This window comes from Theropithecus gelada, chromosome 11 (genome assembly GCF_003255815.1).
Source record: "Theropithecus gelada isolate Dixy chromosome 11, Tgel_1.0, whole genome shotgun sequence".
NCBI lineage: Eukaryota > Metazoa > Chordata > Mammalia > Primates > Cercopithecidae > Theropithecus > Theropithecus gelada.
In genome coordinates, this window is record NC_037679.1 from 4,342,390 (window position 1) to 4,367,596 (window position 25,207).

Consider the following 25,207-nt stretch of genomic DNA (forward strand, 5'->3'; position numbering starts at 1 on the left):
TTCCCTTCCCTTCCCTTCCCTTTCTTTTCTTTTCTTTTCTTGCCACAGCTGGCAGTTCCATCCTACTTTATAATGAAATTCATCACTTCAGAATTTATTGTCTACTCTGTGCCTATTAAAAAAACTAAGAAGGTGCATAAAGAAAGCAACATATATTAAGTGCCAGGCATAATTATAAATGTATATTAACACATTTAATAGTCACAGTAATGCTATTAGGTCAGTGCTATTATATTACCCATTTTTGGATGCTAAAATTAAGGATCAGAAAAGTTAAGTAATTTGCCTAATGTTATGTAGCAAGCAGATGGTTATGCCAGGATTGGAACTTAGGCTGAATCACTGAGGTGGTTCCTGGTCAGTCTACTGTCTTAATGAGCTATGTCTGCCATAACAATGTACCACAGTCTCCATGGCTTAAACAGAAATATTCTCATGGTTCTGGAGGTTGGGAGTCTGGGATTAGAGTGCCACTGTGGTCAGTTTCTGGTGAGGGCACTCTTCCTGGCTTGCAGATGACCACTGTCTCTATTTCCACATGATGAAGAGAGAGAATGTGTGCATGACTGTGTGAACTCCCCTGTCACTTATGAGGGAACTAATCCCCTCATGAGGGCCCCACCCTCATGACCTCATCTAATCTCAATGACCTTCCAAAGGCCCCATCTCTCCATACCATCGTACTGGGGATTAGAACTTCAACATACACATTTGGGAGGACACAGTTCAGTTCATAGCATCTAGTTATAGATAAAAGCATGAACAGATACAATATGGATAGTATAAATATTCGATTTGCTAATGTATTGGGAGATTATGAATTTTATAATCTATATTGTCTCATTTCTGTGAGTTTTGTTTCATTCACTTGAAAATTCTGCTAATATCGCCACAGATAGAAGACTGACTTGGATATGACAATGAGTTAATGGAAGGAAAAATTTCATAAATAGTACTATAAAATTAATTTCTTTTCCTGACACGCATGTGTAACAGTAATAGCTTCATTTTGTGAGCTGTAGCACTTTACGGTTAACAAAACACTCGTGTCTCACTTGATTCTTACAAGAGTCATATAAAAACATCCATTTTATGGATGAGGAAACTGATATGCAGAGTCAGCCTGTACTTCCATTACCCTGCCCCACTACTCAGTTAAGCTTTCTGCCAAGTAGCACAGTTGAATTTTCTTCTGAGTCCATAAGGACAACAGATGAGGTAGTAAAGAAAATGTATTTTACAAAAAGTAGACTTTTTTTGGCGGGGTAGGGGAGCAGTAAGATAAGAGTTGCGCCCTGTTGCCCAGGCTGGAGTGCAATGGTGCCATCTTGGTTCACTGCAACCTCCGCCTCCCAGGTTCAAGCAATTCTCCTGCCTCAGCCTCCTGAGTAGCTAGGATTACAGGCGCACACCACCACGCCCGGTTAATTTTTGTATTTGTAGTAGAGACGGGGTTTCACCACGTTGGTCAGACTGGTCTCATGACCCGTCCGCCTCAGCTTCCCAAAGTGCTGGGATTATAGGTGTGAGCCTCTGCGCCTGGCACAAAAAGTAGACTTTTTAGAAAAACAAAACAAAAACAAGAATTTGGAGTCAACTGGCCTGAAGAAATATGGAGGAAGATCCTGGCAGAATCATTTTAACAAAGGGTTGTGCTACTAAGTAGTAGATGTGGGTTCTCACTTAGTCAGTCTTAGAATTCTCCAATTCAGAGGTACCTGGTCTGGGCCCATTTGGCCAGCCTTAGTCGAAAGTAAGACTGCCATTTATATAGTACTTTATTTTTGGATGAATCTGCTGTGGAAATGGAAGCTGCTTCCTGCGTCAGAATAGTGTAGTCTAGTGGTGTAGCACGTTACCTAGTCTCTCTGGTCCTCAGGTTGTCTTAAAATCATCATAATATGTATTGGCACCACATAGGACTTTTTGTGAGGATGAAATAACACAAATGTTATGCTGCTTTGAAAGATCTTAAATTACAAGCTGACGGAAAGCATTATCCCAACTGCTGTAATATCCTGGGCCTAGAATGCCATATAAATACAGCAACTTAGTTTGAACTGAAACTGCAGCTTCCATGTTAAAGAAACGGAATCACAAAATGCATGACTAAAAAACTATTGTCTAGGAAATAGTGTGTTACACAGGAAATTTACCTAATTGTATCATGTTCATGAAATGTTTGCAAATATTTTTAAGGTTGTGATTAGCATTTCATCTTGAGTAATTCTGAGATATTTATTCTTTAGATTACTGCCTTTTAAAATTTGGTGTATTAAATATTCTGAAAGTTTATAAAGGCTTATAAATTCAAAAAATCCTTTTGGTGTAATAGAATTCTTCTGATTCTGGAAGGTGCTGTCATACATTTGAAAATTAGTGTTTCACTGAGAACTAATTCATTTGTAGGGCAAGGTATTCCCATTTTAAGGCATCTCTTATGTTCAGGATAGGAGATAGAGGATACAGGTTTATTAAGGGAAGAGAGAGCCATCAGATAGTAGGCGTGATTTTCAAAAATAATATTTCATGTAAATATAGAGAAACAACTTCTGGATGAAAATGTTAGAGACATTGATGAATCCCCAAAAATCATTCAACCATTTATGGGCCTGTGACCTCTAGTTACTTACAATGCGCTAGTCCCTGCATATGCCAGTATCTTGTGAACTTTTCCTTTTAAAACAGCTGCCAGAACTTCTTTATCGTTGAAATGGTCTTTATTCGTTAACAGTTTAATGAACACAGTATCCTAAAGACTAACGTGCTTAATGAGAATGCTTCTTACTGAGCAGATCATTAATCTTCAATTTCAGGTTCACACGGAGCCTAAAGATCACCTGAAACGTTTCCTGTAAACTGTTCACACAAAAGGCTAACCTTGGGAAGCTCAGTATTGCCTTTTAATAAGTATGCCAGCTGATTAAAGAAATAAAACCAAGAACTATGTTACTAGAGATAATAAACGGTCATAGGTTGTCTTAACTAGTTGGAGCAAAACATTGACTGTATAAGTACTAAAAAAGTAACAGCAATGTTTACCTGAAGATGTTTCACATGAAATGGGAATGAAGAGATGAAATGTCAGGCAGGTTTTTGAGGCTAATACTAATGTCTGCATTGCTGAAACAAACTTGGATCAGAAGTTTTATTCCATGCTCTGTAAATAGTAATTCTTTCCCAATTTCATCTAAGGAAAATGTTTAAGATAAAGACAGAAGAAAATATGCCAGAATTATTCTTAACTTTATTATTTATTTATCAAGATGGGGTCTAGCTCTGTCACCCAGACTGGAGTACAGTGGCACAATTACAGCTCATTGCAGCCTCGAACTCCTGGGCACAAGCATTCCTCTTGCCTCAGCCTCCTGAGTAGCTAGGAGTATAGGTGTATGCCAACATGCCCAGCTAATGAAATTATTTATTTATTTATTTATTTATTTATTTATTATTATTTTTGTCGAGGGGTTGTCTTGCTATGTTGCCTAGGCTGGTCTCAAATTTCTGACCTCAAGTGATCCTCCCACTTCTGCCTCTGAAAGCACTGGGATTGCAGGCATGAGCCACTGTGCCTGCCCAGCCTTAACTTTTAAAAAGAGGGAGGAGATATGGCCTTTATGGGCATGCTCTGGTTACTTTAAAAAAAAAAAAAAAAGAGAGAGTCTCACTGTGTTGTCCAGACTGGTGTCAAACTCCTGGGATCAAGCAATCCTTGGTCTCCTGAGTAGCTGGAACTACAGGCATGTGTCACCACATCTGGCCCTGGTACTTTTTGAGTTCACATGGTAACAAAATAGACGGGGCATGATGACTCATGCCTATAATCTCAGCACTTTGAGAGGCTGAGGTGGGAGGATCTCTTGAACCTTGAAGGTCAAGGCCACAGTGAGCCCTGATGGCACTTCAACCTGGGCAACAGAGTGAGACCTTGTCTCAAAAAAAAGGAAAAAACCCACAAAAAAAAAAACCAAAAGAGTAAAAGTGGAAGGGGGATATGAGGAAACCAAGATGAGCTCTTTGAAAGAACAGAGCTGAGATCCTAGAGACTTGGATTCTAGTTTTAACCCGATTACTAAGTAGTGTCCTTGGATACACACTTCACCGGTCTGGGTCTTAGTTTCCTTAGAAGCAAACAGTGGGACTAGCAGATCTTCAAAGTCTCTTCCAAATTCTTAATTCTCTGTTGCTACGTGGCAAACTATACTAGAGCTTAGCAAATTAAGGCAACAACCATTTTATTATATCTCATAGTTTTTGCACAGAGATTCAGCCAGGGTGCAGCTGAGTGGTGTTTAGCTGGCAGATGGTCTGATTCAAGATGGCATCAGGCATGTTTCTCTGACCTTGGTAAGAATTTGGAAGGCTGGGTTCAGATGGGGCTGTGCATCGGCGTGCCTACTCGTGATCCCTCCATCATGGCAGCTTCTGTAGGAGGACTTACTACAGACCCAGAGACTAATATTCCAGTGGACAAGACAGAAGATGCATGGTCTTTAAAGACTTAGCGTTCCAAGTCACAAGTACCTTTCTCATCATGCACCCTTGGATGAGGCAGTCAAAAGGCTGCCTAGATTCAGGGGGAGGGGCCATAGCCTCCATTATCTAATGAGAGGAATTTTAAAGGCTATGTTTTTAAGTTGATATAGTCCCATTCACTGTGTGTGGTAGAGTTTGTTCAACTGTGGTAAAACTTACTGTTTTAAACTTAGCCTTCTTGAACCCTTGACAAGTTGAAAAGACAGCCTTCTGCCCTCTGAGAGAATACTGATGATCAAAAATAATACCCTATACTCTATTCCTTCTTACCTGTTCATTCTCCAATATAGTATTTGCAAACAGACATTTTACTTGTTCAACTAACACCTCGTGACTCTTAGGCTTTGTTATTGTTATTTAATATAAAGAATACTGTGATATTGAAAAGTAGACTTTGAGAACATCTTCCATGAATTTAACATAGAATGAAGGGCACAGGATGTTTTTCAGCCTTTTCATTTCCAATAAATAGTTATGTGACACAAAGAAGCTCGTGACAGTGCCAGTTTCACCTGGCAGAACACTCCATCTCTCACACACAAAAATTTAGCAGTTGGAAAATAGCAATTTATGATTAAACAACCAAACTGCCTGATTTGATGCTTTTGTGTTTCCATAAAGTGAGATACTTTGAAGCATCTCTCCTGGAGACCTGTATTTATCCTCAGTATAACAGCTGGTGTTGTAAAGGGTTGAAAGAAATTATTAAAGCAAATATTACAGGAAAGTGGCCAGAAAACTCCAAACGCAGACATATCTGCATCCCCAAAGAAGCATAATCATTTTTTTAAAAGTCTAGGTGTTTTTGTTGTGTTTTGTTGTGTTTTTGTTGTTGTTTTCAACTACTGTTTTTATCAGCTACTGTTGTAAGAAATGATGTATCTCCGTTGTTTCTTAGGGCACATGCTGAAATTTGGCTGACAATCAGTGTTCTCATTAAATACTCATTTCACCCCTGTAAAGGAGTTTTGTTACCCGGGGTCTGTAAAGCATTGTAGTGTTGGAGCAGAGCACCCTTCTACTGAGCCAAAACAGTTCTCACATTTTTCTAAGGCTCAAAGTTAACAGTATGAAGGTATTAGGGAGAACAGCATTTATTTTAATTTTTATATTGCATTTCTTTACATTTTGTATACAATGGTTTTGGTCATCAACATACTTTAAGTCAAAATGTAAATGTATTGGCTCAAGGGACAAATTATGGTAAGGATATAATCTTGTATTAATGTCTTTCTCTAAGTCAGCTTTAAAGATTTGTGGAAACCTTCACACTACAGGGAATTGTCATGGTTCCCAACTTACCTGGATGTGGATATCTTTCTTTTGAGACTTCCTTGGGGAGAAAAATCATCACTGAATTTTTCTTGCTTACTCCATGTAGATACTGGTATAACATTGTTTTATTAAAAGCTTATCATGTCTACATTTTAAACCATCCACTCTTGTTCTCCTGAGAAATTTGTTAATAGTGAGATGTATATCACGATCATTGCAGGGAGCAGGGAACATTCTGTAATTCAGGCTATTTAATATCATGTTTGTTTAATTGCATAAGCATTACATTGTCCCTGGAAGAAAATGAGAATATATGGAGAAAATGACAGCACCTAATAATGTCTGAAGTCTGTGGGAGTCCAGTGCTTGTTTTTCTCATCTCCCTCCAAGCCCCCCGACGCTGATCCAGTTGCAAAGAACAGAAAATAGAATTCAGAATTCTTAAATGTATAAAGTCATTCCTTGTTTTAAATAGTTTATGAGAGGCACGTTGATGCCATTAATAACAATGAAATGTGAATTCAGGGTTTATGGAAGAAGTACAGGATTTGAAATTTTTAAATATTTCTAAATCTGCACATGACTGTAAATTAAAAGATACATGCAAACATTAAGAACTTGGGTTCAAATGAACAACCTCTTACAGCAAGGATTTAAGGCCTCAAAACATGAAAATGTGTAATTGAGATGTTCCACTGACGTTACATGAATGTGCAGGTTACTTTGAGTCGGTTATTACTTTGGTTGTAGGCGATCACTAGTATTATAGTTCACTATCTATAAAATGAGGAGTTTAGGCTTAGATTACATCCAAGATTCTTCCCAGCTTGCTGATGTCATGATTGTGTATTAATAATTGCTATAACAAGGCTAGAAAGTGTTTGGTTTATGCTTTAGGTTTACAAAAGCTCCTCAGAACTCTCCATGTTATAAATCACCATTGAATTCACCATTCATCAAGAAAGTTCACCGCTGAGTGTGGTGGCTCACACCCGTAATCCCAGCACTTTGGGAGGGCAAAGTGGGCGGATCACGAGGTCAAGAGATTGAGACCGTCTTGGCCAACACGGTGAAACCCCGTCTCTATTAAAAATGCAAAAATTAGCTGGGTGTGGTGGCATGTGTCTGTAGTCCCAGCTACTTGGGAGGCCAAGGCAGAAGAATCACTTGAACCCGAGAGGCGGAGGTTGCAGTGAGCCAAGATTGCGCCACTGCACTCCAGCCTAGCGACAGAGCGAGACTCCGTCTCAAAAAAAAAGTTCGCCATTCATACGAATGAGGAGGTTGGTGGATGCTGGATTGCAGAGAGAAGGCAGTAGAGAAAGAGTATGAATTGAGTTGGAGGGCCAGGGGAAGCTTACTCCAGGATTCTGAAGCCCAACTTTGTAACCCAGTTGTCCATACCTCCTGAAGGTGGGCCAAGGAATAGGGGGCGAGGAGGATGGGGATGTTGTGGGTCATCGTTGCTTGGGGAGGCAGTGTCTGCCAGATCCATAACTTTGGCCCAGTGAAGGTAATTTTTCAAAACAGAAACAGAAAGTCCTGTTTTCTGTCTCCCAGAAGATAGGACTGCAGAGCACCAGACAGTTTGTTGAAGGCTTCATAGATACTAACAATTACTTGTACTTACAGGACCAACTCTTTGTCACATTCTAAGTTTGTTTGGAAAGTCAGTTAAGTGCGATTTAGTTTTGGTAATTTGGTTGGATTTTTAAAAATTTAGCTAATCAAATGTTTATCACAGTTTGGAGTGAACATAAAATGGTGACAGTAAACTTTTTCATTGGATGGATACTTGTGATTAAATGGATTCTGAAAATTTCCCAAATTACAAATATATAAGATTATACCTAGTTTGTTAAAAATGAAGTAGAAATATGCATTATGGCTAAGTTCCATAAACAGATTCAACATATTTGAATGAATAAAAGAGCAGTTTCCTGGCTCTATTGTTTAATTGTATACTTTCATTTTACTGTCAAGACACGAACAAAATCACATTTTTAAATAACCCTCATCAAGCTTTGATTCAAAATTTTACCTCATATTTTGTGATTGAGAATAAGCTAGTTTTTAACTTAAACTTTCCATGTATCTCTTACATTATAAATGCTAAAAAATTCATAATTTTTGCATGTCTAGATTATCAAACTGAACACAACTTTATTTCTGTTTACTAGAATGTTCTTAATTTTATAGCATCTTGTTATCATTTATTCATTTATACGCTCCCCTTTTTTCCCTTTTATTATTTTGACATTTGTTAAGTGTTTAACATGTTTGAGGCCCTTAATCTTCGTCACCTTTGAATACTTACAATAATAGATTAGCCATCATTAGAGCATTCTCCCTCTGCCTTGGAATTTTTTTCCTCAGTAAAAGCAAGAATGTCATCCTGGCCAACATGGTGAAACCCCGTCTCTACTAAAAATACAACAAAAAATTAGCTGACCACGGTGGCGCAGACCTGTAGTCCCAGCTACTCGGGAGGCTGAGGCAGGAGAATTGCTTGAACCCGGGAGGCAGAGGTTGCAGTGAGCTGAGATTGTGCCACTGCACTCCAGCCTAGCGACAGAGTGAGACTACATCTCAAAAAAATAAAAAACAAGAATGTTGCTGAAGGAGATTGTAGTGGACATACTCCTTGGATATTATTCCTAAAGGAAGCATCATGGAATCATAGGATTCTTAATTTATCAAGAATCATCCCAAAGCCATTTTTAAACAAAACTTTTTGCTCACTGAGAACCCTGGGAGTTACAACTAGTGGACTATGACAGAGTTAATGCAATAACCCTGGAATACATATTTTAGTGGCAGTGGTTGTTAAGAGGGGAAACTGTGAATCCATCAGCTCCTCCTGGATGGATTGTACATTTCCGTCTGGCCCCAGGTTTCTCCCTGTGACTTTTTTTTTTTTTTTTTTTTTTTTTTTTGAGACTGAATCTTGCCCATTCACACAGGCCAGAATGCAGTGGTGGGATCTCTGTTCACGCAACCTCTGCTTCCTCGGTTCAAGCAATTCTGCCTCAGCCTCCCTCCCGAGTAGCTGGGCTTATAGGCGTGTACCACCACCCCCACCCAATTTTTGTGTTTTTAGTAGAGACAGGGTTTTGCCATGGTGGCCAGGCTGGTCTCGAACTCCTGACCTCAGGTGATCCGCCCGCCTCGGCCTCCCAAGGTGCTGGGATTACAGGCATGTGATCCACCACACCCAGCCTCTCCCTATGATCTTGAAGTAACTGCATCTCTCCTTATGATCAGGATGCCACAAAATTGAACATGCACATGTGTATACACCACACATGGGTACACACTGTTGACAAAGATGACAAAAGATGAAGAATTCACAGCATTTTTTTTTTTTCCTGGCCTCGTCAAACACTGCCACAGTAATCATTTCAGATTCTGGTGCTTTCCTGGTATTCTAAACAACATCTACATATGGCAGTGCAGGTAATTTATTTTCATATCCGTCTGTTTGTCATTGCATCGGTACCTTGGAAAGGTTAGTGTTTTCCATTTATTTGATTGTTACTACTGTTAATCATTACAAAATCTTATTATTGCTGCTCATATATAAATCAGGACAAGCAAATTTGATTTCTAGCTTTCTAATGTGGTAAAAAAAATTCATAGAGGAAACTTCTTATGCAAATTTAAGTAACTGACAGAATATATATGGACACAAACTCTTGCTATTATAATCATATTATGACCTCAGCCACCCTTTGTATAGCCCAAGTAATGACTGTTTGATATTTATTATAAAGCATATTAAATTCCTTGATTAACTGAACCTTTCATTCCTCTTTTTTGTTTCATGTAGCAGTGAAAATAGATTGTTCTATTATCATCCTTGCCAGGAAATTTATAAAATGTATAAAATTATTCATAAATGTATTTTAAACTGAAGATATATTAATGTATTATTGGGTATACTGAGCAGAAAACATTTCACATTTGAATGGCAGGCACATGATTATACATTCACTTCCTACTGAATATTAATCATCAATTCCATATGGCTGGTGGATAAAGCTCTGAGAGGCAGCCAGGAGATGCAAATTCTTGCCCTCATCATGGACTTCTTGTGTAATTTTGTTTAATGTTTAAAATCGACTGAGTGACCTTTGGATTAAAAAAAAAAAATCATTCTTTCCAAGAAGTCCAGGGGCAGTATGGGCTCAGGATTGGGTTATTATAACTTCTATTCCTCTCTTGGCGTGCCTGCTTCCTCTGTTCAACTTGAAACACTGTTTTAATTCAAGCTCCAACCTTGGTTGGCTTCTGTTCTCACATTGCTTGCATGTTTTCTGAGGGCAGTCTCATTCACACTTGCAGTTTCAGATCTGTTCCTAGAGCTTCAGAGCCCCATCCAGGCCATCTCCACCAGGCTGCACCCCTCTGCCCAGCCTGGTATCCTTGCTCATTGTTAACCCCAGTGTGCCCGTCCTTGGGCCACCCCAGTCTGATGTGCCGCAGACTCTCCAGCACTCAGCAAGGCACTCAGCATAGAGTAGGCACTTGGGATGGTTTCGGTGATTTAGTTCACAGTTGAACTTGTTACTTGCTACCCCACACCACAAATTGCATCCCTTCTGTGTCCTCTCTGTGAATGGCATCCCCAGTTCATCCACTCTCCCTGACTTCCTCTCTTTCCTCTACCACTCTGCTTCCTCTTTTTACTCCATGTCCTTTAGATTCTGCCTTCCATGTTTCCTGAGGCAGTTCCCTGCCCTTCCCACCACACATCACTGCCTTGGTTCTAGGCTCTTGTGTCTCACCTGGACTGTGGCCATCTCTTAGTTTGTGTTTCAGCCTTCCAATCTCGTCTCCTCAAATCTGTCTTCCTTCATACTGTTGCCAGATTTATCTGTTCAAAGCATATATCTGAACGTGCCACCCTCCTAAACCTACAAGCCTTCAATGAAGGAAACTGCAAACTTTGCGAAGATTATAAAAAGGTTGAAATGAATGCCAGGAGTTTTATATGCTCTCTATATGGGAAAATACTGTAGTAATGGGTTCGGGTTTTTTTTCCAGGTTTATTTTTAGGTTTATCACAATGCTTATCAAATTCCCAAAGGGATTTTTCTGAGAAAATTGGAAGAAATAATTCACTTACAAGTTAAACACGTGAGAATAAAGAAAAAAACTGAAGTATTTGAAGAAAACTTGGTGTGGAATCTCTCAGTTCTGCTATTAAATACATATTAGTCATGTGGTGTTGGACACCCTTCCCCCAACTTTGTCCTCCTTAAAATGGATTACAATGAATAATTGTGAATTACTAGGAACTATTTTGAGGATGAAATGATATAATGCATGTAGTGTATTCAGTATAGTGCCTACTACTAGTAAATACTTAATTTTAGCAAAATCGAAGTAAAATACAAACCACAGTTACATACACATGCATACATATTAACATAACACATAAGGATGACAGAATAGCAATAATGGTTGTCTTTATATGATGGAGTTACGAGTTTGTTGTCTTCTTGCCTTTTCTCCATTTTTAACAGTAATCACATTACTTTGCTAAGTAGAAAAGGGAGAAAAAAAAAATCCTTCAGTGATTTCTACCTCTGGGATATATCCAAGCTCCCTGTACCTCATTTGGTGCCCTCTATCCTCATACTCCTCTTTACTTCTCTCTCCTCACCTCTTAAACCTGTTTTCTGTCTCCCTATTTAGTCACCATGAATCCGGAATTACTGCCTTCTCTGTACACTGTGATTCTGCTGCATGCCTTGCTGTCCCCCTGCCAATAATGTGCCCCCAAATGCACCAATTTTGTCTAGTTTATTGCCACTCCTCCCCTAAGATTTTGCTTAAAAATCACTCATCAGGTTTGAGCATTAGGACACTCATATTAAAATTAACTGATTTTGTGTTTGTTTCCCCCAAAGGAATGTTTTCCTCTAGAATAGAGACTTTATACTAGGAGCTGAAAATAAGAGATGATTAAGTTATAGTCCATGCCCTCAGGTTGCTGACAGTCTGATAGAGAAAGGGATATGACTACATTAAAGTAATAAATATTGTAGGATCTCTGATTCACATATCTTCAGAAAATGGTGGGACAGGAAGAGGGCAGTAATTTGCCTTTCTTGGGGGAGGGGTGGATTGGGGTGATGGGTTCATAAAGTTTCTATTTTCATTTAAGAGGTGATGCTTAAACTACTGAATAGATGTTTCCTGGGCAGAGAACATGGGGACAAGTGTTCCAGGCAGAAACTTTACGTGGAACAAAGGCAGGATGTTTGAGGACAGTCCTACATTCAGAATGGTGAAGCATTAAGTTTGAGGTGGTGTCCCTGTGGTGCTTGGCACATAGTACAAGCTCAAGGATTTTGAACTAAACAGTATGCTTTTTCCTGGTTTCTGTGTATAGGGTTTAGGGGTTTGTGTATCCCTAGAAGTTGAATGTAATATTTTGCATTTATGTGCTTTTGAAAATTTTTCAGGGGAGTGAGTCATTGGATTTCACTAGATTCTCTCAGAGGATTTCATGAGCTATAAAAGGTTAAGAACCATGATTTTAACAAATACACCCTGGAAAGGGATGAGGTGAGATGTAGAGGATAGAAACTAATGTGAAGACAAATATCTCCAGCTGCAATTGGCAGGGATGTCCCTGGGCATTCACAGGGCAGGTACTCACCTGCTGGAGCCATGGAGGGCCTGGTTGCAATGGGTACTTATGATAATGGCTCTGCACTCGCTTTTCCAGCTCCTTTCAGCAAACAGGCTTATTCCTGCCTCTTTATTTGCTCCAGCTAAGCCATTATAGTATTCCTTCTCTGATAGTCAAAGCAACTCTCCAGGGCAGGAAACATGATGGGGTTGAAAGACTGGAGAGAGAATGGAAACACCATATGTTCTATTCTGAAAGTAAAGTAAGAGGTGAATATGTGAGAACAGGAAAGCATGTACAGCAACCAAAGCAATTCAGTGGCAATGGCATTAAATAGACTGCATTAAAAGGCTGCAACAGCACTAGCCTCCCACAGGCACTGTAGGTCAGCTCATTCATTCCTCCGTGGCGAGTAAAGAAAGAGATGTGTGAATTTTCCAACTCCTCAAATCCTGCCCAGGCAGATTCAGTGTCCTTCTTTGCCCTCTGTTAAGCTGTAATAACCTTGTATATACTTTTATTCTAGAACGTATTGCACTGTGGCAGAATTGTTGATATTCTTTTCTTCCATAAGGAAAAAATGGCTGATTTGTGAATGCTAAGCACTTGGCGCAGGGCTCAGTACATGTTTACTGGAAGAAAGAGCTTGAGTTCTGTAGCCCAAAGGTAGTGAAGTCAGTTTGTGCATTTCATCCTACACAAAGGTAACCTTAAACAGCTGAAGATTTCCATTATCCTTGCTTTGTCAGCTCCTTTCCTCCTCTGCCCAGTGAGGCACTCAAGTAAGAGCTAATCAAGGAAGTAAGCAGGCAGATCTTTTGCAAAGATACGGGCTGCTCTTTTGAAGGGAGGGATTTGGTGCAGTGTTGAATCTGATGCAATCTCAGACTCGATCAGCTTACTGAACAATGTTCGCAATTGCAAGGCAAAGCAAAGGGCAAAGGTTATGGGAGCAAATTGGAGGGCACTGTGGGTCACACTTGGATTTGTTTCAGGGGCATTGCACACCCTCATCAGTCAGAGTCAAGTAACCTTCCGAAGCATAATAATTTGTTGTATTTTTCAAAGCTCTCTGGGATGCATGGATTAGGTGCTAGTCTTGTGCTACGCCAAGTCCTGCTCAGAGGGATTCAGAGGCCATCCAGCTAACAACGTAGGGAGAGCTTGCAGAGAAGACTGAGAGGAACCACTGATATGTTTAAAGGAATGAAAGATTTTATCATTTGTGTTTAGTTTTTAGTTTTTGTGTTTTTTTTGTTTTTTTTTTTTTGTTTTTTTTTCTGTTAGAGAGAAGGTTTCTTGCTCTGTCACCCAGGCTGGAGTGCAGTGGTGCCATCTTGGCTGACTGCAGCCTCAAACTCTTGGGCTCAAGCAGTCCTCTTGCTTCAGCTTCTTGCGTAACTAGGACTGCAGGCATGTGCTACTGCAGCCGGCTGTTTTTGTTTGTTTGTTTGTTTTTTGTAGAGATGTGGGTGTCTTGCTGTGTTGCCCAGGCTGGTCTTGAAATCCTGGCCTTCAGTGATCCCCCAGCCTTGGCCTCCCAAAATGTTATGATTACAGGCGTGAGCCACCATGCCAGGTGTGAATGAAAGGTTTGAAGAAGAAACCTAAGGGTGATAATCAGGCTTCCAGGTATGCGAAGGACACAGAGAATATTTTCCTATTATCGAGGAACAAAGAATAGGAAAATTGGTTTGCATCTGATGAGGGCTTCAGAGGACTGAAACTCGAAAAGGATTCAGAACATCTTCCCATTCTCCTATGATGTTAACTTTATTAGTTCTAGGTAGAGAGCCATTTTTATTTTTATTTTTATTTATTAATTTATTTTCTAATTATACTTTAAGTTCTAGGGTACATGTTCACAATGTGCAGGTTTGTTACATATGTATACATGCGCCATGTTGGTGTGCTGCACCTATTAACTCGTCATTTACATTAGGTATATCTCCTAATGCAATCCCTTCCCCTCCCCCCTCTCCATAATAGGCCCCGGTGTGTGATGTTCCCCTTCCTGTGTCCAAGTGATCTCATTGTTCAATTTCCACCTATGAGTGAGAACATGCAGTGTTTGGTTTTCTGTCCTTGTGATAGTTTGCTCAGAATGATGATTTCCAACTGCATCCATGGCCCTACAAAGGACATGAACTCATCCTTTGTTATGGCTGCATAATATTCCATGGTGTATATGTGCCACATTTTCTTAATCCAGTCTGTCACTCATGGACATTTGGGTTGATTCCAAGTCTTTGCTATTGTGAATAGTGCCGCAGTAAACATACATGTGCATGTGTCTTTATAGCAGCACGGTTTATAATCCTTTGGGTATATACCCAGTAATGGGATGGCTGGGTCAAATGGTGTTTCCAGTTCTAGATTCTTGAGGAATCGCCACACTGTCTTCCACAATGGTTGAACTAGTTTACAATCCCACCAACAGTGTAAAAGTGTTCCTATTTCTCCACATCCTCTCCAGCACCTGTTATTTCCTGACTTTTTAATGGTCGCCATTCTAACTGATGTGAGATGATATCTCATTGTGGTTTTGATCTGCATTTCTCTGATGGCGAGTGATGATGAACATTTTTTCATGTGTCTGTTGGCTGTATGAATGTCTTCTTTTGAGAAGTGTCTGTTCATATCCTTTGCCCACTTTTTGATGGGCTTGTTTTTTTCTTGTAAATTTGTTTGAGTTCTTTGTAGGTTCTGGATATTAGTCCTTTGTCAGATGAGTAGATTGCAAAAATTTTCTCCCATTCTGTAGGTTGCCTGTTCACTCTGATGGTAGTTTCTTTTGCTATGCAGAAGCTCTTTAGTTTAATTAGATCCCATTTGTTAATTTTGACTTTTGTTGCTGTTGCTTTTGGTGTTTTAGACATGAAGTCTTTGCCCATGCCTATGTCCTGAATGGTATTACCTGGGTTTTCTTCTAGGGTTTTTATGGTATTAGGTCTAACATTTAAGTCTCTAACCCATCTTGAATTAATTGTCGTATAAGGAGTAAGGAAAGGATCCAGTTTCAGCCTTCTACTTATGGCTAGCCAATTTTCCCAGCACCATTTATTAAATAGGAAATCCTTTCCCCATTTCTTGTTTTTGTCAGGTTTGTCAAAGATCAGATGACTATAGATGTGTGGTATTATTTCTGAGGGCTCTGTTTTGTTCCATTGGTCTATATCTCTGTTTTGGTACCAGTACCATGCTGTTTTGGTTACTGTAGCCTTGTAGTATAGTTTGAAGTCAGGTAGCATGATGCCTCTAGCTTTGTTCTTTTGGCTTAGGATTATCTTGGCAATGTGTGCTCTTTTTTGGTTCCATATGAACTTTAGAGCAGTTTTTTCCAATAAGCTGATAAGCACCTTCAGCAAAGTCTCAGGATACAAAATCAGTGTGCAAAAATCACAGGCATTCTTATACACCAGTAACAGACAAACAGAGAGCCAAATAATGAATGAACTCCCATTCACAATAGCTTCAAAGAGAATAAAATACCTAGAGGGCCATTTTTAGCATTTCACTTGCTATCCTGGATTGGACACTTGATCTAAAGAGGGGAAAGGAAGGAAATTAATGATATGGGTTGGACAACTGCTGTTAGCAGTTTCCTCCAGCTCTGATTTGCAAACATCATCTTGTTTAACCAAGAGGGAAGCGTTTTTATCCCCTTTTATTTGTGGGACAACTGAGGCCAGGAACACTCACAGTGGTATGCATGGTAAGTGGCAGTCCTGGCTCTGTTACTTCAGTCCTGAGTTTGTGTAACTCCAAAGGACTTGCTTCTAATTTGTTTGTAACTGTGTCAAGTTTAGTGTTTATTGAGGCCATTTGGATGTCGGTCTCTGAGGTGTTGCAGACTGGCTCATCACAGGTTCTGAAAGTCTTTCACCTCTGAGCACAACTGTGTATTTGATCCAGTTGGTCACTTGTATGTCTAAAACAACCATCAGTCGCTGCTTCTCAGCCTGGGCAAAGCATACTTACGGTACGTCACATCTGAAAGGCATACTTTCTGGCAGAGCAAAAGCTAAATAATACATTTCAATTTTAAAAGGTACAATTTTCACTTAAATGGCATGTTTTATGGACTATACAGTGAAGGCAAGCACAAATGATATGCACTATACAAGTATAATGCATCAAGGATCACAGCAAGGTTTAACCTGCTGATAAGGAAACCTTTCTATCCCTGGCTTCTGCTGCTTGATGTCTTTTTCTGATTATACATATTATATGTGAGCCATTGTAGAAATTTTGGGAAATACAAAAAACTGCAAATAAACCAAAAATCACCCCAACACTACCCCTCAAAGATAAACCACCATGAATATTTTAGTATGCTGCTTTCCCACCTTTTAAAAAAATGCAAATGTAGTTTTATATGGTTTAGACATATGGTATCCTCCCTTTTCACTTAACTTGCCTCATAAGCACTCTCTGTTTATCTCCTTTATTGGAGTAAAGTATACATAACATAAAATTAACCATTTTAACCATTTTTAAGTGTACAATTCAGTGGCATTAAGTATATTCAGTGTTGTGCAATCACCACCACTATCCATTTCCAGAGCTTTTCATCATCAGCACTCCCTATGTTTAAGAAGGCTTCACAAACCACATTTAATGGCTGAATAACATTCTATCACATAAAATTTACTTAAACGCGTTTTCCAGAAGACGTTCAACAGATATTTAGTTTGTGCTTACTATAAGCTACACTTTGTGGCGGAAGTAGTGAACAAACCGTGGTGTTTGTCCTTCAGGACCTGCTGGAGGAGATGGTCAATTAGTAGGCAAGTTGAGTCCCATAGAGGGGCAAGCACATGGTCTGTGGGATCATGTAGGAAGGGAACTTAACTTGAGGTATAATTTGCATAATTTTTACTTGATTGTTGCAGGTCTAGCATGCATCAGATTTTTTGGCTGTTATAAATAATATTGAGAGAGATTTGTAGGTATGAATATTTTTCTATATTTCACATTATTTTGTGAAGTTCTTGAGAAGTGAAATTACTGGGGAACGCATTCTAACAGGGGCCAGTACAAGATGTTCTCTTTTTATTTTTATTTTGAGAGACAGGGTCTTGCTCTGTCACCCAGGCTGGAGTGCAGTGGTATGATCACTGCAACTTTGAATTCCTGGGCTCAAGTGGTTCTCTCCCCCTCAGCCTCCTGAATAGCTGGGACTACAACCATCATGCCTGGCCTGGCCTGGCCTTTTTTTTTTTTTTTTTTTTGGAGAGATGGGATCTCATTTTGTTGCCTGGGTTAGTCTTAAACTCCTGGCCTCAAGCATTCTTCTCACCTTGGCCTTCCAAAATGCTGGGATTACAGTTGTGAGCCACCCTACCTGGCCTAAAATGTCCTTTTAGAAAACTGGTAATTGTTACATACTGTGCTGTTCTCAAGGTTAGGAGCTGCACCAAGGATTTCCATTGCCTGTTTCACCTTAAACCTCTCCTAACTTTTTATAGATGTGTGTACAACTTGCCTCTGGCAGGATTACATGAAGAATGGGGGCTGAGAAGTAAGTGTATCCAACTGGAAAGAGCCAAGGGGGGTCAGAGGCAAAGGGATTGTGACTGAGGCTGAGGTTATGTGGCAGGGAACATGCACACCATCCAGGTGTTCGTACTCATTTCAGAGGCCTTGATTTGACAAATGCTTTAGGGCTGTGTTCACTGTGTGTGCTGACAGCTTGGCTTCCTTCCGTGAACTTTCATTCTTGTGAACTTGAAGTCACTGTGAAATAAAAGTAGCCTATATTTTCCCCACTTAAAAGTATCTGTTCATCATCTAAACAAACTCCCAGTCTATTATCAGAGCTGGAGGAGACCTTTGGATATCATATCATCTTCCCTGTTCAAACTACAGCTAAAGATTCTAAGACTTAAAAAAGTTAAGGAACATTAGGAAGGAAACCTAGGAAACCAGTTTGGTAGGTGTAAAGCAGGGTTACAGCTCATGTCTTTTGATTTAGCTGCTGGTCGCCCCATTACCTGCTGCATGTTGTCTTCAGGCTTTATTCTCTCCTTAAAGGAATTTTTTCTTCTTCCCACGTCTTGATTCCTGATTTTGTGCTCTACTCTTTCCTTTTAAGATGTTTTTCAAATGTTGAATACGTGTATGTCTTCGCTAATGCCTGTCAACTGGAAATTATGCTGGCGAGTTTGCATTACTTATCCTTCTCTGTCCTTGGCCTGTTAATTGGTTTGACAGCTGACTGTTCTCTTCATCTTGTCCTCTTTGATTCTTGGAAAGTTTCTGTTGACTCTGGTAAAAGTAATAAGTTATGTCTTATTTAGTCCCTTTGTATAATTTTTTTGGGGTTGGCTTTTATTAATTTTAAGAAGTAATACACCCACCAATGATATAGTAATGGCAACCTATCATGGACCAAAGAGTAAAGTTTTAAAATAGATGTTTAATATTGAGCGTAAGACTCGCACAGACGTCTGATACATTAATTTTACCAACGGTTAGTTGGTGAAACTTGATTGTGGATACATACGTATTTATGTAAACATAAAAAAAATTATTTTGTGGTACAGTAAATCTTCTAAGATCAAATTTACAAAAAAAAGTTAGCATTGTTTTGTATTAGACAAAGTGCTATTATCTTCAGTTGAACTTCATAGCTATATCATGACACTAAATATAAGACCTTGGGTCCCTGATAATAAGAATTAGAGAAAGGAATGTACAAAGCCAGCACACCAAATTTGGTCTGAAGCTGTGAGCTCCAATATCAAGTGGTAATTGTGCAGTTGGAAAAATCCTGTAGCTTATATTCTCAACAATTTCTGATAATCAGAGTTTCAGAAACAATTCAGAGTTGTCAGGCTCTTTCATTTATGAGTGAAAGGAGCAATTCCTCACTGACTGTAAGTCTTTTATGTTGGCAATTCCATTCTTAAATTAAGGCATTGGCATTTTCATTATGAAAATGGTTTTCTTGGATTTATAGCTGAGTCCATTAATTTTGTGTTTCAAAACTGATTGGCATTAGTCTGTATAGTGACTTTTATATAAAAGCAACGTAAAGTTGATTTTGTAGTCTCAATTTTAAAGATCATTTCAGACATCTGTTCCTTCCATGTTGGATCTACTGTATTGAAATACGAAGTTATGGAGAACTAAGGAATAAATATAGCACATTCCATTTCCAAAAAGACAGCCTTACCATTCTGTGTAAGGGACTTGAGACCCTGAGGTGACCTACATCCCCTGGCTCCACACCTCACATTTGTTCTTGCTTGTTTGCTTCTATATCTTACAGTGTGGAACAATAATAAATAATGATAATAACAATAAATAATGATAGTAAATAATAATGATAGCAATTATGTCTTGAGTGCTTACTGTCAGACCTCGTGTTATGTACCTTACCATCCTTATTCCATTTAATATGCACAGCAGCCCTATGAATAGAGGTAGTATGATGCCCATTTTATAGATTAGGAAGCTGAGACTTTACCCAGCTGATCATCCTGTTAACCTTCCCGATTCTTGTCATTTCTCTACCACCTCTAGTCCATTCTGCACAACACTGCAGGCCCCATCATGTGCTTTTCTCCTTCAGAAACATCTTCGTAGACTCTACACTGTGTAGGGATAAAGCCCAAACCTCAGTGTACCTACAGGTTGGTTCCAACATTTTAAATCTTAGGTCCTGCAACTTCCTTATAAAAATCCTGCAGTATAGACCTACCCTAACATGAGCATGCTGTGTGTTCACCTGTTTCCCTGCCCCAGATGCCTATTACTTGCCAGGCACTGTTAGGATTTTAGGGACACAGTTCTCGCCTTTAGAACAATATACTTGGGTAAGGCAGACCTGAACATAAATCACTTCTCCTTAACTTTTATTTCTAATCCCAGATTGACTTAGACCTTATACCGTTGGTGAAACTTCCCCCGGCCATTCAGAGGAAGTGATTCCACCTTCCTCTGAATGTCTGTAGCCTGAACTGACTGTACCACATATTTATCTTTGGGTCGTGATCTTTTCAGGTGTCTGCATCTTAACCCACTTACAAATCTTTGCAAGTTAAAGACTATAGGTTTGTAGGTAAAGCCTTTATAGCCTAAAGATTCTGTAGGCAAAGTCTGTGGTTCTGTGTCACTGATCTCTAAACTCCAGTTTTTAAAAAGATTAATAAATTTGTAAAAATCGGTAAGGTTTCATAAAGAAATTTTAGCCCTGGATTACCATACTTTTAAAACTATATTGCATTGTGGTCTGGGACCATATGTATTAAAGCATAAAAGATTAAGTTGGCCCATAAATATGGCATATCATTTGTTTTTCCGTACTTGTTTTAAACACTGGTGCCAAGTCTTTTTTAAAAAAATTGAATTAATATTACTGTGACACTTTCCCTTTCATTAGTTATCAGCCTTTTGACTATAAGCCAAGCTTTTAAAAGTCACTAATAAAATATGTGAGGCTTAGCCTGGTAGTATAGTGAGACCTCATCTCTACAAAAACGTTAAAAAATTAGCTGAGCATCGTCGCATGCACCTGTAGTTTGAGCTACTTGAAAGGCTAAGGCAGGAGGATTGCTTGAGCCCAGGAAGTGAAGGTTGCCGTGAGTCAAGATTGTGCTGCTGCACTCCAGCCTGGGTGACAGAGCAAGATCCTGTCTCAAAAAACAAATGTGTGTGTGTGTGTATCTGAGGCTCTAGTTCTTTGAGTTATGGAGTTTGTTAAAAATGACGAGGTGGGAAACCCATTCAAGTCCCAGCTTAAACCACTTAACAGGGTAAACATGGTTTAGTCAGAAGCTCCATCAACTCCTGTGTCTTCAAAGGCAGATTAGACCGTCAGCATCATGGTAGACTTAGTGGGCTTTTCACCTGTTGAAGACTCTTATGGTTGACTGTATCCATGTTGTGCTAGTTGAATTGAATCATCCATCTGTTTATCTGTTATATTAGTTTGCTGGGGCTGCCATGACATAATACTTTAGACTGGGTTATTAAACAACAGACATTATTTTCTCACAGTTCTGGAGGCTAGGAAGCCCAACGTCAAGGTGTCAGTACATTTGGTTTCTCCTGAGGCTTGCCTACAACTACCTTTTCTGCGTCCTCACATGGTCTTTCCCCTGCATGCATGCACTCCGGTATCTTCCTGTGTCCAAATTTATTCCTCTTTTAAGGACACCAGTCTAATTGGATTAGGGCACACGCTTAGTCTCATTTTCAACTTAATCACCTCTTTAAAGACCCTGTCTTTTCCAAATCCACATTTTGAGATACTGTGTGTTAGGGCTTTGACATCTGATTTTTGGGGAGTTACGATTCCATAACATCTATTTAAAATAGCACTTACTAGCCAGGCATGGTGGCTCACACCTGTAATCCCAGCACTTTGGGAGGCCAAGGCAGGCGGATCACTTGAGGTCAGGAGTTTGAGACCAGCCTGGCCAGTGTGGTGAAACTCCATCTCTACTAAAAATGTAAAAACTAGCCAGGTGTGGTGGCGGGCACCTGTAATCCCAGCTACTTGGGGAGGGTGAGGCAGGAGAATCGCTTGAACCAGGGAGGCAGAGGTTGCAGTGAGCCAAGATCGTGCCACTGTGCTCCCGTCTGGGCAACAGAGCAAGACTCTCATCTCAAAAAAATAAAATAGCACTTGTTTTAAATTATGTATGAAGAGGCTAGCATAAAGAAGAAACCAGAAATAGCCCTCCGGTTACTTAGTGCCTACTTTTAAAAGGGGAAGGGTACAGGTATATGAAAAGTCAAAACTATATTGAAGGGTATAAAAGAAAAATAACACTCTCTCCCAACCCTCTCCTATTTTAGGCAACTTTTTAAAAAACATTTACACAAATGTTTACTATACAAAAGCCAGGTGCATTTTTTAATGTATTAATGTGTCATAGTACAGGTATCTCTATATCTGCACACAGATAGGACTTTTCAATAACTGCATAATATTCCATTGTGTATGTACTATAATTTACCTGATCATCTATTAACGGGCATGTAGATTGTTTCCAGTTCCCCCACCACTCCATTACAAACAGCAGTGCTGGATTCCTTTTAAAAACCCTGGTCTGGGCACAGTGGCTCATGCCTGTAATCCCAGCACTTTGGGAGGCCAAGGCAGGCAGATCACTTGAGGTTAGGAGTCCAAGACCAGCCTGGCCAACATAGTGAAACCCTGTCTCTACAAAAATACAACAATTAGCCAGGTGTGGTGGTACATGCCTGTAATGCCAGCTACCCGAGAGGCTGAGGCAGGAGAATTGCTTGGACCTGAGAGGTGGAGGCTGCACTGAGCCGAGGTTGTACCACTGCACTCCAGTCTGGGTGACAGAGTGAGACCCTGTCTCAAACATTAAATAAATAAAATATGTACATCTATACTTAACCAGGATGAAAAGAATAATGAAGAGCTATCTAAGAAGAATAACCAAGCCTGTGATCTTGGTGAAAACCGTCTTTGTTTTTCACCTTCCTGTTTATTGGTCTTTACTAGAGTTGTGTGAAAGACATTTCATTCTTTCCTGTCCTCCAGTACCTGACCACATGCCAATACCTCTTCTTCCTGCATAATAGGAGGGGAAGGGCTTTCCTTGGCAGCATTAGGTCATAGTCCTCCCCAGGAAGAAAGGCCTGTCTGAATCATTAACGGGTATAGACTATTTTTAGTTAAGGAAAACAGTTTTTCTTGTAAGAATTGCTATTTCCGTGCTCAGGGCAGCACATGAATCCTTTCTGGCTGCTTCCACCCATTGGTGAGGGGCCAGCTCTCTAATGGAATGTGAGCAGTCTGACTGCTAATCAAGATTTATGGTGGAGACCAGGATGCCTAGCTGCTCATTGGATTTGCAGGCCCTCCAAGCTAACAGTGGCAGCCCTGAGATTAAGTGCAATGCAGAGGCTCTGGTGCTGTTCCCAGACCCTCCCTTCTTCTCTGAGGCCAGCTTCATAGCCACAGGTATCATCTGGCATTATTTTATAAGCTGTGCCATAGTGCAGATGTTCTTTTCTGAAGAATTACTTTCACTTCTGACTCATTTCAGGAAATGAGACAGTCTATCAGAGGTATTCTTCCTTTCCAGACCCCCGGAGAGTTCATTTTCACCTGGGATTTCCAACCGCATGCGGGCAGTGCTTTATTTACCCAGATGTGAGAAATAACAGTAATGAATAGTCTTCTTCTAAAGCAACCCTTACTTCCCTGCAGAATCCAGTGTGAAGGCCTAAAGGTAGCTTATGCCCTTATTAGTGTAAATATTTCTGAGGCTTTGGTTTTGTGATGCTTGTGGACATGCTGTGTGTATGGGCTTTGGTGCAGGAAAAACATAATTTAGCAACAGATTTAAAAGGTAGTCTGGAGTGTTTCTAATTACTGTTTGTTTAGTTCACCATTGCCTAATAAGTGGATTTAAGTAACCTCGTGGGTAGGGAATGTAATGTTCATATTACAGTCAACCATGCAAATCAAATTCTAACTAAGTATTGCGGAGAACACACCATGGAGCCATTTTATAGAAGTATTCCATTGAATCTTAAATTTAGAACTGAGAGCATTTTGGATTGGGCATTTCCCACCTGTCATGCATAAACGTGAATGATGCACACATCCACGTGTGGTACAGTCCCGTTTAAGATCCTTCCGTGGCCTTTGGCTTTTATTTTTATTTTTCATTCGATGTAGTTTTCTTTCTAATTTTCCCATCCTTCATTGACCATAATAGGGAACTGAAGTATTAGGAGGGCCTAGAACAATGGTTGTCAACCTTGGTTGTAGCTTGGCATCAGTCTGGGAACTTTAAAATTACGGATGCCTGAGGCCATCTCCAAAGATCTGGTTTAATTATCTGGAATGCAGCCTCCAGTGGGATTTCTAAAAGCTCCCAGAAGATGTTATTGTGCCCCAGCGGTTGTGGACCACAGACCTAAGATGTCAGGGCCTTGAGAGCTCATCTCATCCAGTGGTTCTCAGCCCTGGCTGCAGATTAGCATCATCTGGAGAGCTCGTGAAAGAAACACTGATGCCCCACCACCTGAAACGACCTTTCAAAGGAAGGGGCCATTCTTTTTAGAAGGCGCTCAGGTGATTTTCATGCACAGCAAGAGTTAAGGTTAACTGACATCCTGGACAACCCGTATTATAGATAAGGAAAATGAGAGCAAAAAAGGTCAAATGGCTTACACAAGGTCAGGTCCTTGTTGTTACAGAGGCAGGTCTGATGCCGCCTCCTGCTCTGTCTGCAGCCTGACACCAACCCTTATATTGGCCTATTGTATTTATTGATGCCTCCTCATCCTTCAGGTGATGTTCCTGCCTCCAGGAGGCCTTTTCTGACTCCTCACACTCACCTCCCATCCAGCCTGGGTAAGATCCCCTTCCTTCGTATTTGAACAGCATCCTTCCTTCCTTTTCCCCTCCGACTGTCAGTTCCGGGAGAACAGGCCTGTGTCTTTCTTGTTATTTCTGTTAACAGTAGTGGGGTTTCAGATATTATTTGTTGAAGTTCTGTAACTTTTTATTCCTCAGTCCACATGGATTGCTGAAAATAATCCATTCCTGTATGCATGCTTCAGAAAACAACTTCAGAAAGCAAAAGTTATTTCTTTTTTTTTTTTGGTTGAGGCAGTCTCACTCCATCACCCATGCTGGAGTGCAGTGGTGCAATCTCAGCTCACTGCAACCTCCGCCTCCCAAGTAGCTGGAATTACAGGTGCATGCTACCATAACCTGCTAATTTTTATATTTTTAGTAGAGATGGGGTT

The 25,207-nt window shown here is 40.0% G+C and overlaps 1 protein-coding gene across 3 annotated transcripts in view; it reads left to right on the forward strand.

Moving 5' to 3' along the window:
* ANO6 (anoctamin 6) overlaps positions 1 to 25,207 on the forward strand; it is a 224,412-nt gene that overhangs the window by 36,010 nt on the left and 163,195 nt on the right. The window contains exon 2 of one of the 3 annotated variants that reach the window (XM_025403743.1): positions 24,747 to 24,809. The exons of the other annotated variants lie outside the window; for them this stretch is intronic. Coding sequence (XP_025259528.1) covers positions 24,747 to 24,809 — 63 coding nt within the window. The remainder of the gene's footprint in view (positions 1 to 24,746; positions 24,810 to 25,207) is intronic. 3 annotated transcript variants of the gene reach the window in all.